At 44.2% G+C, this 15737-nt stretch overlaps 1 protein-coding gene across 3 annotated transcripts; it reads right to left on the bottom strand.

Moving 5' to 3' along the window:
* Positions 1-224: 224 nt before the first annotated feature.
* On the bottom strand, positions 225-15733 carry pwwp2b (PWWP domain containing 2B). 3 transcript variants are annotated; one of them, XM_029521153.1, is made up of 3 exons: positions 15285-15733; positions 11219-12950; positions 225-341 (listed from the first exon to the last, which is right to left on the bottom strand). In XM_029521153.1, exons 1-2 carry the CDS (start codon positions 15422-15424, stop codon positions 11219-11221), a joined length of 1872 nt encoding a protein of 623 aa, XP_029377013.1. In that variant the 5' UTR covers positions 15425-15733; the 3' UTR covers positions 225-341. The 3 variants fall into 3 exon arrangements, with proteins under 3 accessions (XP_029377013.1, XP_029377011.1, XP_029377012.1); XM_029521151.1 differs by lacking the exon at positions 225-341 and adding an exon at positions 8425-8596 and having other exon boundaries at positions 11223-12950; XM_029521152.1 differs by lacking the exon at positions 225-341 and adding an exon at positions 8425-8596.
* Positions 15734-15737: the final 4 nt, after the last annotated feature.

The raw sequence follows: 15737 nt of genomic DNA on the forward strand, positions 1-15737 counted from the left end.
TGCAGGGTACAGTATGTGCAGATACAAATCACCAAATCACACATTTACTTTTACATTTCAGTTACATCATTTTTTCCACCATTAAGTGGAACATCGTCACTCTGCTGAGGCGCATTCCTCATTTTAAGATCCCAGAAACTGGCTCCAATCCCTAATCTGGGGGTATGATTCACAAAGGAGAACATCTGCGTGCGTGTTTGATTCCCTGATGATGTTGGAATGTCCTTTTCCGTTGCGCCTGACGGTTCTGATGTCGACAACACGCTGCGGTTCAAAATAATAGACAGATAAAGAAGGAACGAGAGCAGCCGGAGGGCAGAAGGCAGACTGGAGGATAGAATCTGAAAAACAAACACAGAGAGACAGTGGAGGACGGTAGGTGGTTGGATAGGTCATATATTAAGATCTTAACACACTCTGATCAGAGTATTTACCAAAAGCCCCCCCCCTCCAGTGTACACAACATCCCTCCCACACATTCCTGGTTAATAAGTGTCAACCTGTTACAATGCTGATAGAGCTCTCCTGAGAATAATTTGATTGGTGTGCACACTTGGAGAGCTATGGGGGGAAATTAAATGTCATCCTGTTAATATGTGAACACGCCATCGAATGCAGACCTGTGTGAAAATGGATTTACAGAAAAGCTTTAGGGGGTCAAACTGTTCCAATCGAATCCCCACAAATGTTCAGTTATTTAGATTTAACTGTCAACAAAATGAATATTACTGATATTTCTCACGTCTGACGGTCGGTAGCAGAAACAGCTGAACCCATCCACGCTTGAAAATGGTGTCCAGCTGTGATAATACTCATTCTGCCACATCTCTGTCTGCAGAGGTGTGGCGGAGACAATGTCTCCTTCATTTTGATTTTCCATGCAAACGGTGGCGTAGCCACAGTTATGTCAAGGAGGGGTCGCTCAGAGGGAAAGGGGCAGATAATTAGATCTCATTATGAAGCTGTCAGCATCACATTAAAAAGGGTCGCTTTATTATCTATATTAGGATTTAAAATAAGAACAGTTTGAATCTGGATCTCCTGGAAACATTAGCAGTGTGATGTGTATGGTTGGACCTCTCGTACAGACAAAGTGGAGTTGGGGACTAAAGGAAGGGGGGCCTACATTTGCATTTAGCTGGGACTTGGACAATAAATTAGATGACATTCAATTCAATTCATTAATATAAAGGTGCTGACAGGCGACCAACAGGCTCAACATATGCTCATTCACAGTGATTCGGACCAGAGCCAAACTCAAACAAACATCACTTCATTATCTCTCTCAGGACTTTAGAAACGAGGAACACGCACCAATAATATCAGAGTTTTTAATCTAATTCATAACTATAAGGAGTGAAATATTATAACTGACTGTATGAATATGATTATTATGTAAAATCCAAGTCTGTAATTTGGATTTTACATTTTATTTGTTGGAAGAACGGAAGAAAGGGATTTGAAACAGCAACGCCTGCTCGGAGCTCATCTACCCAAACCCCTCCGGGTCTAATTTGGATCTCTTATGTTCTTCCCCTCTGTGCTCACATGTGGTATTTATTATGGAGCTGAAGTGTCAGCTATCAATCCTCAATAATAAATGAATAAATTCACAGTAAATTTGCTGAAATCTAAAGTTCACTGCTGCCTCAACCTCTCAGAGGAACAAATCGTGTTTTACAAAGAAAAAAAAAAGAAGCTTCTGCTCGTTTCCATTCAGGGTTGAACGTCACTCGTGCTTTTTAACGTTTAGGATGAAACTGTCCGTAAATCCAACATGACCTTTAACTGCGTTTTATATGGCACATTCTTGACAGGCAGCTGCTCCGACAGGCTGTTGCGCCATCATTACTCAGCCTCGGCTACATTATCCTGTCATTTTGTTTTTCACACTGACACCACTGACTCTCTTCCTTCCTTCCTCTGGTGTCACTGGCACGCCAGGACTTTAATAAAACCCTCAAGGATGTTCCGCCTGGTTGTGGCTTAAGTGCAGAGCAGTGTTGGATGAAGGGGGACAATGGAGGAGGTGGTAAACAGGAGATTGAGAAAGAGAAGAAAGAGGAGGCCAGATGGGAAGGTGCACAGAGCTGAGTCAAAGGCCAACTGTTGGTTAATCCATTTTGGAGGAGAGGACAAATAAGTGAACATGAGGAGCGTGATGTAGCGCAGCTTTAAAGCTGATTTCATGAAGAGATGCAGAGGAATTGCTGATGATTTCTCCATGTTTTATCTGGCTGTATAACTTCCCATCCCCCCCCCCCTTTTTTTTTTTTTAGTCCCTGCAGTGGGAGCAGGCAGGCTGGTGAAGTTGGGGGCAGGGCAACTCTCTCCTCTCTCTGCCTTTCTGTCTCTAGAGCCGGCTGACAGCTGCTCTGGGAGGCCTGGGGCTGCTGCTTATGGCCGGCCAGAGCCGCAGCCACATCCTGGAAGATTCAGCGAAGTGCTCATGCATGCTCAGGGCCGTGAGCAGCCACAAAAACTGGAGCAACCCGAAATAAAGACCGCCTTGACAAAGAAGCCCGATGTTTACTCAGGCTATCCACTTGTGTTAATATTTGAGGAATCGCTGCACGGGGGAGGAGGAGAGACATGACACATACGCACAGCGTTTAAAGGTTTAAAGTCCATCATAACTGACGGCTGCTTCCTGTCGGGGCCCACACTGTGATTACCCAGGTCATATGGGTTGACCCTGAGTCTGTCCTGAAAGTTGTCAACCGCGCCCTAACCCTTGAGAAATATATATATAGTCTCTTCCGGGAAATGCACAAGACAAAGACTGCATATTACACAAGAGAAATTCAAAAATTGCATAATGCTGCGTTTGTTGAGGAACATCTCTGTGACCAGAAAAACCACGATGATTACAGAGTGACTTCCAGGACATACAAGTTGTTTATCACATTAATTACACAGTAATGGGTGAGAGGGGGGGGGGGGGGCAAGCAGTTACTGAATGCAAATGAGAGACTGGAGTGATCAAACCTCAACTGATTAACCCAGATCAATAAAACGGCCCAATTTAAAAAGCCAGGCCAGCAGATTCAGGCTGTCAATACTGATGACAGCAGTGAGAGATGACTCCGAGGCATCAAGGACAAAGGAGGGGGGCTCTGGACTCTGGAGACAGGCCAAGTCCTCGTGGGGACGGCTGGGACAGAACATCAGGATGATGACTGTAAAGTTTCCTCAGCAGTGAACAGCGTTCCTTCTAAAGTTACTGTTTTTTAAAATGTCTCCAAATCTGCACATATTTGGAATCAGCACAACCTCAGCTAATTATATGTCAGTCAATAAAGACACTGCTTTACTGTAACAGGGGAGGAGCTCCTATCCCCCCAAAAAAACAAAAAACACACGCTCAGTGTGTCGTTATTTTCTAGATTAAAACACTGTAAGTCCGAATAAAAAAGGAAAGTTGGACACAGAAAGTTCCTGTCATGTGTTTGGGTCATTCTGCTCATTCTTTGGAGCAGTAATGATGAAAAACTCTGACAACACAATAAACTCAGACCAACTTCACAAACATACAGGACTGATCCTGCTCCAATAGGAGTGTCCGATGTAGAGACGTGACTCCAGATCAAAGATGGAGGACAAGAATGGACGAATAAACACACAGAAGGAAAGCAGCAGCCGAAGAGTCAGACTGAACTTCATGAGACTGACACTGACGTCAGTGTCACGCAGACAAAGAGCTGATCTATTTTAAAGAGAAATAAGACATTTCTAACGCAAACCATCACAGATCTAAATAGGAGAGAAGAGACTTTTGGAGACATTCAGGCCTCTGTGGACTTAAGAAGGTTAAAATCATCCGTCAGCCGTGAGACTCAATAAAAATCCAAAAGTCTAAATTAGACAAAAGACATTTTACTACTATTAATCAAGTCATCATCCGGCTATACAGGAACTTTCTGACCTACAGTTCCACCAAACTGCTTCACAAAACTCTCCTGAGCTTTGGCCAAGTTCCGGAGGACAACTCCATTAACATCCGCATTATATTACTCCGACACGAGACCACCCAACGTGGCTAATCTGAGGCAGCAGACATGTTGTCTGAACAATGTCCAGGCAGGTTTGCTTTCGTAGCCCTGACACTCGGCGCTGTGCCTGTTCCTGTGAGCATCCCCTCACACGGGGCTCAGACAAGCCGGGCTTCCTCCTCGCTTAATTACGGCCACAGCTTGCATGGAGGCATATCATTAGCAGTAATTGCACACAGCATCCCACTGCCATGTGCCTCCCTCTTTTTTTTTTTTTTTGTGTGTTCCAGATTTACGCTGCACTGATCCATGAAGGATTCTGTGCAAAGCTCTGCGTGCTGATGATACAACTCCATGTGTCCCCATCTCTCAATAGGAAGAAATCGGGGTTTGAAAGAAGGCAAAGGGGAAAAAACAGCACGTGTGCATGAACGGTGCAGCTCCAGGAAACGGCAGGATTACTGAGAGGCAGAGTGTGTTTGTTGTGAAAGCATGTTCATGTGTAGACATGTGTTTTCATATCAACAGAGGGACAGTTGTTTCCTCCTGCTGGGTTGTGAAACTGGTTGTTGCTCCGTGAATCTCCGTGGACAGTAAATTCCCAAAACCAATCTGTTTCCACAAGACGAAAACACAGAGCAATTTAATGGTCCCATTTTCTACACCCGACCAAAAACAGGCTGTTTTGTCCGTCTGATTTCTGAGCAACACAAAGAAAGACGAAGCACATCGACTGAAATATTCCAGGACGTCACTAAAACACCCTTCAGCTGGTTTATAAAATTAGCTCAGTGAAGGGGAAGCTGCAGTTCTACGCTGGATGCCCTTCCTGTCACAACGCTCCCCTTTTTTTCTGTCTTGGAGCCGGCACAAGCGCTGCTTGTGGCTGGGGTTTGAACCCCAGGCCTGTCTAAGCAAGGCATGGGCTCTACTACTGAATCCCAATCCCCGGGTGTTTGGTATTGTACCATTAATGAAGTTAAAAACAACACCTGGTGCTGAATGAACAGCTGACGGCCTTGACTTCGGGGTTATGACATCACAAAGTTACAGAGCTCCAGATATCTCCACAGCGGTCACTGCTGCTTCGTCTGCAGATCTCCCAGCGAACACAGTTTCTTTGTTTCTCACTTTGTGTGCATAAATGTGTTTATTTGTTTGCGGCCACACTGTTAGATTTAGAAAATGAGGCGTGCCTGCATGTATGTCGCCTCACCTGCAGAGCCTGAGCCTCAGATGGTGAGGACTGTGGGAAGAACAAACTTAACACAAACTAGAAAAACCAACACAGATGCTGCAGCTTTAGGAAACATGAGTTTATCTAAACCGTAAATCTGAGCTAAACATGGACCGTTCTTATGTGCAAACGTCAACAGAAGACAAAAATTGAATGCTTTATAAAGACAAGCTGTGATTCAGTATCATAGCAGCACCTCCCCTTTCCTTTCATGGAGCTAAATGCGGAAACATTTCATTTTATTTTTGAAAAATAGAAGTTCCAGGAAGCAACAACAGACCTCCGACTCAGAAGAAAAGGGCTCATCCATCTGAAGGCCATTTAGGCCACCTCTGGGTTTATAGTTAAACAATAACCAACCAGCCGACACAAGCTCTTATTTAATTCTTTTCATATCATTTAGAGCTTCATGTTATTTCAGGGAAGTAATTCAGTCGTGCATTTAATCTGAGCTAACGTCTCCTGGTCGGTTCATATTCAGGCCTCGGTCCTGAGAGCTGTGTCGAGGTTCTTATCCTGTTTTTGGGAGATTAATCTATGAAGGACAAAGCAGCAGTCGGATAAAAAAGCAGGTTAGTGATTCCTCGTTGATTAGAAAACAAAGGATGAGAAAAAAAATCTACATTTGGCCCCTTTATGAACTGAGAAACTTTGGATTGAGGCAATAAAAGTAATCTTCTCTCACACCCTCTTCCGGCCTATCGCTCTGCTTTAAGGAAGCTTTGGTCTGGGTGAAACAGCGCGGAGCAGAGCGGAGTTATGAAATGTCTGGCAGCAGACAGAGGCAGGTCAGAGGTATGAAACATGAGCAGGCGTGGGGGGAGGGGAGAGTTCACTTTAGCCCTTCATAGCAAAAAGATCTGATCAGGAGAGCACCTTTGCTGGCCTATCCTACAGTTACGTAACAGCCCATGTTTAACGACAGAGCGTGGAGGAAGATCAGGTCTTCCATGTTGGTCGAGACCAGAAACAGAAGCCACATTAAAAACCTGGGAGTAATCACAGTAAGAACATCCAGCTAGCAGCGTTTTTACTGCTCACTGAAATTAAGATGGTTGAAAATGGTGTCGACCCTTTAATGTAGACGTACAAAGCTTTTTTCACACATTAAAGGCCAATGCTAATAACAGCAGCTGTATTGTGCAGAAGTTTAACGTAATGCACACGTCTACACATGAATGCTCCAGTGGGTTGGTAGTTCACTGGGAACTACTGTGATTTAAAGCTAAAGCTCTCATTTCCTGTAATCCACATAAATAACACCTTTTTCTGAAACCCTCGCTTGTAGGTAAGTTTCCTATTAAAAAGTTAAAGCCACAAACTGAAACACAAGTTTCTTTTTCCTTCATTTTGTTGGAAATGTAATATCAAAGTCAAATCCACGACTGCACGGGTATTGCTTGTATATTTTATTTTATGTACAGTACATGTAAAAAAAGAAAACAAAAAAAAGTAGCCAATAACATTGACCAACGTGGGCAACAGTAGATAGCCATGTTGCTCATACACGGGAAAAATCCTGTGGACCGTTTTTCCCTCTCAGGCATCCGTAGATGTCGACTCTCCCTCTCCTCATTGTGTAAGGCTGCCTGGAAACTAGCTGGGCTTGATAGCAAATGGTCAAACCACAGATTATCAAGAAACGTACAAATGAAAATAAAAAATTGGGAGGAGTGCATTATCTCCAGCTCCTGCAATAAACACACTTCTCTCGTTAACAATCAGCAATCCCAGTTTTCAGCCTGGATCTGAACAGGAAGTTCCCAGACAGGCAGAAAGGAGACGAGCTGGTTGGCTGAGCGTGACTGTGTGCAATCTTCGGTAAAGTTTTTTTTTTTTTTTTTTAAACTCCTTTTTTCTGAACTACAGACCGGGGGGCTGCGCTCGAGAGCTGCCTCCCTCCCCCTATTCCCACAGTGCTGCTTTCAACACAAAGGTCACTAAAGGTCAGCGTTTTAGTCTGCCTTTGCCAGATGACTCAATATAAACGGCAGGCTCCCAACTAGTACAGAGCTTTTCTTCAGCACACTCAGCAGTTGAATTCACAGTATTCTTACAGCATTATTTTTTCTCCCAAAGTCACTCATAAAGCTTTAACTGATAATGCATAGGGGGCTTTGACAAGTTTGTTCAGCCATGTTTCTCCAGTGGAAATGTTAAAACATGGACTTGTGTAGTGTGTGTGGTAAATAAGCGGAGAGGAACACACCCCTGTCGAGAATACAGTGTACACAACCATCTTGTGTCTGTCCCCAAGAGTCGTACAATAAAATAACAAAAAGAGAAGGAAAAAAAAAACAAAAACAGGTTCTTATTTTTTGTATCTCTTGTATTTCCAAGGCCATGGATAGTCAACCACAAAGACTTCTGAATTCCCCTGCTGCCTATCAGGGCTCTATCTTGCAATAGTGTTTCAGACAGTGAGCATACAGCAGGCCACCAAGGTACAGATAAAGTGCTTTTTTTTTCTCTTAAACATGACGTTTTAAATAATTAAAGTGATGTGAAAATGGTTCTCAGGAAAAAAAGGTGGGGTTGGAGGAGTAAGAACGCCGATGTGACACTCATACAGGTAAAAACATGAAATGGAAGAGACACAACGTGATTCTGGAGAGGAATAGAGTTCAGAGTATAAATACATCCACAAGCCCAACTAATGTGGCCGAAGGCGACGAGGATGGAACGCTGATCACTAGAAGAGCTGGAACAGTCACTGCTGTCTCTGGATGGAGCCGTTCACATTGTGAGAAGTGGGAGGATTCAGGGTAAGACTTCAAATCATGGTAAGAATGTCTCATGGTCGAGGGGGGGGTTCTTCTAGCTGGATGACTTGGACCTCGTAGTGAACACATCGGTGGCGAAGGAACGTGATGATGGCAGCAGCAGACTGGGCGGGGTTTAGGGAGACTGAAGTGGAAAGGTGAACTTAATGGATCATAATAAACCGTTCCAGATAATAAATACATTCGGGTCCTCGTAGTGTCGTTATTCTGCTCTATTGAAATATGATTAAATCTATAAAATAAAATAAAAAGAGGAATAATCTTAGTTCATCTGAGACCATGAGATGCCTGGCCATTTCTTTTTTTTTTTTTTTTTTTTGCTCCCTTATCCAGTCTCAACAGCGCGCCATCTTGGCGGCCATTTTCCACCAGCCTTGTGAAAAAGGAGAAAAAAAAAAAAAAAAACCCCAAAACAAAAAACAACAACAAAAAAAAAATAATAAAATAAAATAAAAACAAACAAAAACAAAACAAAAAACGGCATATAAATAGTAGCCGTGGCAACCGCACGTATTCTCTCCTGGATCTTGATGACAGTCTGAGAATTCAGAAAAACCTCGGAGACCTCTCAGATTCCTCAGCTTCTACACAAGAGAGAGAAAGGAGGAGGAGGAGGAGGAGGAGGAGGGAGAGAACAAAGTAAAGAGAGTGAGCAAACAAAGATCAGGTATGGAGAGATGTGTTTCTCAACACGTCAGGTTTGTCATCTGCAGATTACGGAGCGCCGAGAAGTGAACGTCAGCTACTTTCCATCGGACTAAAAACCTCTGTGTAGCTGACGGAGCAAGAAAAACGCTTCCTTTATGAGCGCTGGAAAAAGTACCAAATATAGACCGGTCTTAACCCCTTACTGTGTTTATTCTCTACGACAACCACCCTCTTCTTGGCTACTGGGCCCATTACAGAGTCAACAGAAGGGCTGAGAACACAAAGACAATATTTAACCTTTGAGTGTCTGCTGCTTGATTCCACACACTCAATGAGAGGGGAAAAAAAAAAAAGTCTTTTTAGACACATCAGAAAACATACACAGCATCGAGATGGTATATCCAAATCAGAGGAGCTGTGGTTTTAAGGTAAAATATGTCAGAGAACGAGCTGAAGTCTCATCTCGATGTGCTGCAGGAGATCCCGTGTCCCCACTCACATCAGACTCCAAAGGAAGTGGGTCATTAACTGGACTGATTTATTTATTACCAGCTATTATCTCTTCTAATGAGCTGCTGGACACCCAACATTACCTTAGGGTGGATGGAGATGTATGTGAGATATACACATTTATACACAGATATGAAAAGTGTTCTTCAGAGATACAGATGCATAAAAAAGATGGATATAGAGCATGGCCATCAGTGTTAATTGTTGTGGATTGACTGATGTAAAGGAATGTGTTTGTTCGGACACTGAAGCTGTCTGCGTGTTACGATCGCACTCATTCTGGGTTTTCCTTTCACTTGTCACCTGACTGATACGTTGGGACTATTTGTTGAGGCTCACTTTCAGAAATCAGCAGTTTTAATAAGCTCAGCAGCAGCAGCCTGCGCCTTCATTACAGCTGATATTAAAGTTTGTTTTGCCCCTCTCAACACAGAGACTGTTCCACGACACGAACAAAGCTAAACTCCCCCGGGCGAGTGTTTGTTAAATAAGCAGGTTGCAGCAGAAGAACCCCCCCGCCCACTTTAACATGAAGTCACATTTACTCAGTAACAATAATAAAACAGGTACAAACATCGCTGCGCACAGGACCTTCCATCATCACCATCACAGTGAACATCTTACTAAATCACAAAAACACAACTGCCTGGCTGCACTAACCCAGGGGAAGGAGGCTCTGACACCTTTATGGCTTCTCGTTTATTCTGTGGGATGTTTTTGGTTTCACAGTTAAAAGGACCTGAGATGGCATGATAAATATTTGCTTTGTCTCTGTTTGCTCTCGTGAGCAGAGAACAATGCACGACTCACTCACATGACGTTCACTCATTTTCAGCTGCCATCGACAGAACGGACAAACGGCAACAGTGTTTAGAGATCACAGCATTTGATAAATTATTAATTCATTCATTGTTTGGGACTGAATAACAGCCTAGTTTCATTTTGATATCTTATCAGTTATGGGTGTTCCTCTTCTGCACTTGGCCAAACATCATTTGTCAGGGAAAAAAATTCAACACAGAAGAAATGTTTTCTTTTTGTTGATCTTCTTGTTCATCAACACTGATCATGACGACGATCTGTAAAAACACTGTGTAATATTTGGCCCATCAGCTTCAGGAGTCAGAATCTCCTCTAAGGGTCAATCAAAATCTTTTTTCCCCCCATGAGTACTGATTATTTGGATCCAATGTGTGTTGCAGCAAAAACACAATACTTTTAGGCCTTTTCTTTAGTTTATGCATGTGGCATGAGAGTTTAGATGAGAGCACCGTGTATTTGTGCCATTTTGTCCACACCATGAAAAAAAAAAGTGAAGCTGATGGGCAGCTTTATGGTTTTCATCCAGGACTTCCACATTTAGATTGTGTGGCTCATACGTAAAATCTTGTGAAGCTCCAGCTGTTACTTCAAAGTCTCAGATTAATATTTTAACATATCATTTGGATATTCTCCTGCTATATAATTATTCTTCTATATTCTGTATACTGAGCAAATGTGGTTGGGGATGAATCCAGAGAGATGCCATTATATCCCAGAATAAACATCAGTGGAGATGTTACTGAATCTTAATCGTTTATGAATCTATTGAGGTTCTTGTGAGCAGACTTTATTTAACTATAAAGATTATGAATATTATTTTGTTAGGTTCCAGACATACGTCTGTTTTAAATAAGACAGTTTGCCACAGCATCTATGCAAGCAGCATGTTTATGTTTCATAACGCAGTGAGATGCATTATTGTTAATTCTTTTTTAGTCTGCATCCCTAAAAATAAATGTGTGTGGCGCTTTGGAAATGCTTGTGTAATAACCTGCTGCATCATTTCGTTCCAGTTCACTCAACCACTATTCAGTTTTTACCTGCTGCCCTGGCTAAAAGAATTCATGAGCTGAAGATACCAAACACTCGACCATAATTTAAATTAGGCAGATTTACTGTTTTACACCCCCCCCCCCCCCCCCCCCCATTTCAGTCCATATAGAGCACCTGTGCACATGTGTCAAACTAGAAAAATGTGAAGCCCCCATGTGTAAATGTTAACTGACCTACGTATCGCAGTGGGAAAGCAGTGATGTAATCTCTGGGCTCATGTGACCCACAGCCTTGGCCGCCTCCAGGATGGCTCTCCGGTACATCCCTTTCTTCTTGCGGTTGAAGCGGGACCTGAAGAGCTCTCTGAAGGGTGACAGTTTGGCAACAGAGAGCTGGGAGGTGGTGGGTGATCCGAACCACGCCACCTTTGCCTGTGGCCACTGCGCCTCGCAACTGGCTGTCTCCTGTTTCCGGGTGCCGCTGATGCTGAGGACACGTGCTGGCCACCAGGGGAAGCCGTGGATTTTCCCCCAAACAATGTCGCCCACCGCCACAGCGTGACCCTCCTCCGTTACACACTTTGTCATGCTGCGTGTATGAAGCCGCACCGTAAGCGGCGGCACAGTCTTGCAGTCCTCCCGTGACGGTACAGAAGATGAGGTTACAGAGAGGTCTTCGCCAGGCGCCAGATCACACAGCTCAGGTGATGTGCCGTCCGAGCTGAAGGACTTGGATTCATCTAGGCTGTCGCTGCTGCACACGGACAGGCTAGAAGAATCCGCTTTACGCTTACGGAAATTGATAAGAAGGGTGAGATCGCTGTGGCCTCGCTCGGCCTCCTCCCCAGAACTCCCAGACCACAACTCCAGAGAGTTCTTGCCTTCCCCCGAGTCATCAGAGTGAGGCAAGCAGGGACCGGGAACCCTGGGGCTTCGTCTCCTAGAGCCCTCTACCAGTTCTGCCTCATACTCGACCACACTCTCCTCACCCTCCCTCTGAGGAGGTCTCAAGCGGATCTTTGGAGAAGGCAAGTCCTGACCCACAGTTGTAAAAGGTCTGGTTAGTTTGAGTTTGGGAATGGACACAGTAAGGCCAGACCGCGTGGCATCTAGAATGTGCCGTTGTTCCTTGGTTGGATCAGAAGGTGCCTTGCCATTCTCTCCCACACCGTTCTGCACCAGCTGTTTGGGGCAAAATGGTTTCACTGAACCGTGGACACGTGAAGGGATCTTCATCACCTCCCCCTTGCCTTGGGGAGTGCTGTAGGAGATCTTTATGACAGGACTATGGGGGATAATCACATCACCTCCGGGGAACTTCTCCCCGTCAGCTTCCCCCCTTTTGTCCTTCCTAAGGCGCTTACTGTCAAGGCCGGTGCCATTTTCCCGCCTTTTAGTGTCCTTGGTAGCAACTACATCCTCTTTTCTTGACAGTTTAGAAGGGATGTCCTTGTCGTCACCATCGTCATCACTCTGTAGTGCATTTTCTTTTCTAGATGTCTTGGTGTTGTTCATGCCATCTTTGCTGTCTTCATCACTATTCAGGGTGTTCTTGCATTTTTCACAGAGTACCTGTCGTGGCCGCAGACGAATAGTACTCATGGTCATGCGGCCAGGCTCTCGCGTCCGCCTCTTCTTTCTTTTGATTGGTCTTGGAGGGGGTTGAGGTACCCATTGGCTGTAGCTATGACGCACCCATAAGGGCTGAGGGAAGGGGGCTCCTTCAAAATAAGGAGGGTAAGGAGTCTGTCCAGCTGGGACTGGTGTGGGTATAGGGCAGGGAAGAGATGCAGTAGGTGCACTGCTTTCAGGGAGAGTGTTTTCATCCTTTGGTTTGTGTGAAGCCTGGCTAGGAGACTTGGAAACTGACTCCTCACTCAGAACTTCTGGGATTTCACAACTTGGTTTAGATATCAGGCAATCCCCAGGTTTTACTGTGAAATCCGGTAGACAGAAGAGTCCAGTCCTAGGACAAACAAGGAGAGAAAAAACACAAAGCAATAAATTTGTGTGTTTATTGTGTGTTTTGTTTAGCTTTGTGAGTATGCTCCAGTGAAGCTCACGAAAGCCAACACAAAAAAAATTGTCTTGTCATACATCATAAGCAATTTTTACATTTCAATTTCAAGTTAAGCAATTTCCTTCACAGCAATCATACTATAATGCTGCACTTGTATTTCAGCCTGTTAGGTAACTGGGCTGGTGTTGCAGCACAAATCAAACGCCTCGCTGTTTCAATCAGGCCAAATGAGAAATAAGCACCCAAAGCTTTTTCCTACCTCATGTACAAGAAGGGAAACCTACTTTACCATTTAGTTTTACTTTGACTGGACACACTGACGCCACTCTGTCACCTGTATGCTGAAAATTCTTATTGTGTGGGGGTTGGGGTTCGCTGTACAAGCAGCCAGACATCCTGCTGCCTTAGGCCACAAAAATGGAGCAATAGTATCACTGACTCTCTCTCTGAGGGATTTTACATGCTCTCTTTTCGTACTCTGAAACCAGCAAACATGTCCGCAGAAGGCCCAACTGCCAAGGAGTCTTTGAGAGGTGGCTGGCAGGCAACAGTAACATGGCTGTGCTGCTTTAGTCAGGAGACAGCAGACAAAGAGACTACAGGATGCCCAGGAACCCCCTCCTCCCTCCCCAACATCTGACTGAACAAAAAACAATCCCATGAATCACTCGGGATTCAGAGAGGTAGAGTAGGAGCCAGGAGATTTCAGTTTGTTTTGCATCCGTGTCTACTCAGGGCTTATGTGTGGTGAGATTATTAATTAGTGCACATTTAGGGAGCCGGTTTTTCTCCCCAGGAGAAGCAACTGGCAGGCACCTCCAAATAATAGTCTCTTGGTGAGGCTTGTTCCTCTCACTTTTTTGTTTTTTTGGTAAGTGCCTGTAAAGCAGCTGAACATTAGCCTTCATAGTGATTGACATGGCACAGACAGTTCAGCCTGTGACAGGGAACACACAGTACTAGGTAGGCTCAGTACAAGGACGCAGCATATGACCAGCAATGATTCACCGCTCTGTTGCCATATCACGTTGTGTACAGTAAAACTAAATGTGGATCTCTGCCCGTATGATACGCCTAAAAAAAAAACAAAAAACAACAACAACAAAAAAAAAACAAACCAAAAAACCTGGAAGAGACAATGACAGGAACTGTATTACCACGAACTGAAAAAGAACAATTAGTCAAATTTTTGTCAGTGACAAGGCCTGAAAAATGGGCCTATTTCAAGTTATTCCAAGGCCTGTCTTTTCCCATCTGGGTGGGCTATTTTCAGGACAGTATGAGCGCTCACATGAAAAACCATCTAAGCATACTAAGGGGCAAAGCTGGTTAGATTCTGATTCTGCTAGTCTATAAATAGTTTAAAGCCAGTGGCTTTTAAGGTGTACAACACTAAGAGCAACACAAGGCTCATACATGTGACACGCAGCAAAGGGAAACGATAAGACCTGATACTGATATGTCAAATTAATCTCATATGGTTTTCTGATTTGAACCTGGTTGTTTTCCACAGATGGGCCAGAGAAAGACCTCTTCCTGACAAACAGACCCTGAAATGTTCTCTGGATCTTTTCATAAATAACATTTCAATGAGAAACACAACAGCTGTGATCCATCCAAAACCCACATGTGTCTCTAATGTCATTTTCTATTGTTTCAATAGATTAAAAGTGACTGCTGATCAGGGTAATCAAACCATCTCTCAAAACAGTTTCTGAATCTTGTAGATTTATTATTACTATAATGTTTAATATAATTTTTACAAAAAGGACATCACCTCTGGAATTGTGTACACAATGCACTAACATCAATGTAGATATACATCAAATTGTAATTGATTTACAGAGAGCAGATCAGTCAAGGCCTGCTCTTTTTTCTGAATACGTTTTAGCTGCTCTGTATTTGATTAGGCTAACAATAAGCTAGAGATGAACCCAGTGACATTAGCTGTTGTTCAAAATAAGCCATTCACTCTCTATTCAGACAGGGTCTCCCTCTTGACACGTGGACTTTAACCACAGCAAGACTGCGTGTTTTATCACCTTATTGTGGCATAAAATGAACCCAGTTTGGCATTAGCCGGCAGGCTAACAGATAGCTACCTTGTTACCTATGAGTCTTTTGTATGGAGGCCCAGTTAGCCCGGCGGCTAGCTAACCGCTTAGCATTGACTGATTAGCATCAACGGTAGGTTAGCCGTTAGCAGAGTTTAGCAGAATCGATTTCAGAGATAAATGCTTAAAAGGAAAAAAATAACAAACAAAAGTAAACGCGACTCACTTTTTGTTGCAATCAAGTAATATCCCCGTGTAGCTCCTTTCTCGGTAGGTCAGCGTCACCACCAGCGTATCGTTAACTATTTGATCGATAGTGACAGGTACCCGAGAGCCGGCCCGCAGCTCCTCGGCCACAGCCTCCATGTTTCCCGGGGTGAAGTGTCCGGCTCGGCGGTGCTCGATCCCGGCCAAGGGAGCCACGGTCGCGTCGGCCAAAGATCCGTCTCCCCTTCGCTATTGGAGCAGGAGGCTACACCAGGGCATAAAATGACGCCATCACCCCCACCAAGTCAATTACAACAGCACTGCTACCGCTGACATCACGCTCTCTGTGCTAGAGGAGCAGAAACCCTCCAAGACCAGGCCTTCCCTTCCTCCGGCTGCCTTCACCGCTTTGGAGCCGTTCATTAATGCGGACTTCATCTCACTTTCACCAACAACAGCCTCCACACAGCCA

Source organism: Echeneis naucrates, chromosome 15, assembly GCF_900963305.1.
Source record: "Echeneis naucrates chromosome 15, fEcheNa1.1, whole genome shotgun sequence".
In the NCBI taxonomy this organism is placed as follows: Eukaryota; Metazoa; Chordata; class Actinopteri; order Carangiformes; family Echeneidae; genus Echeneis; species Echeneis naucrates.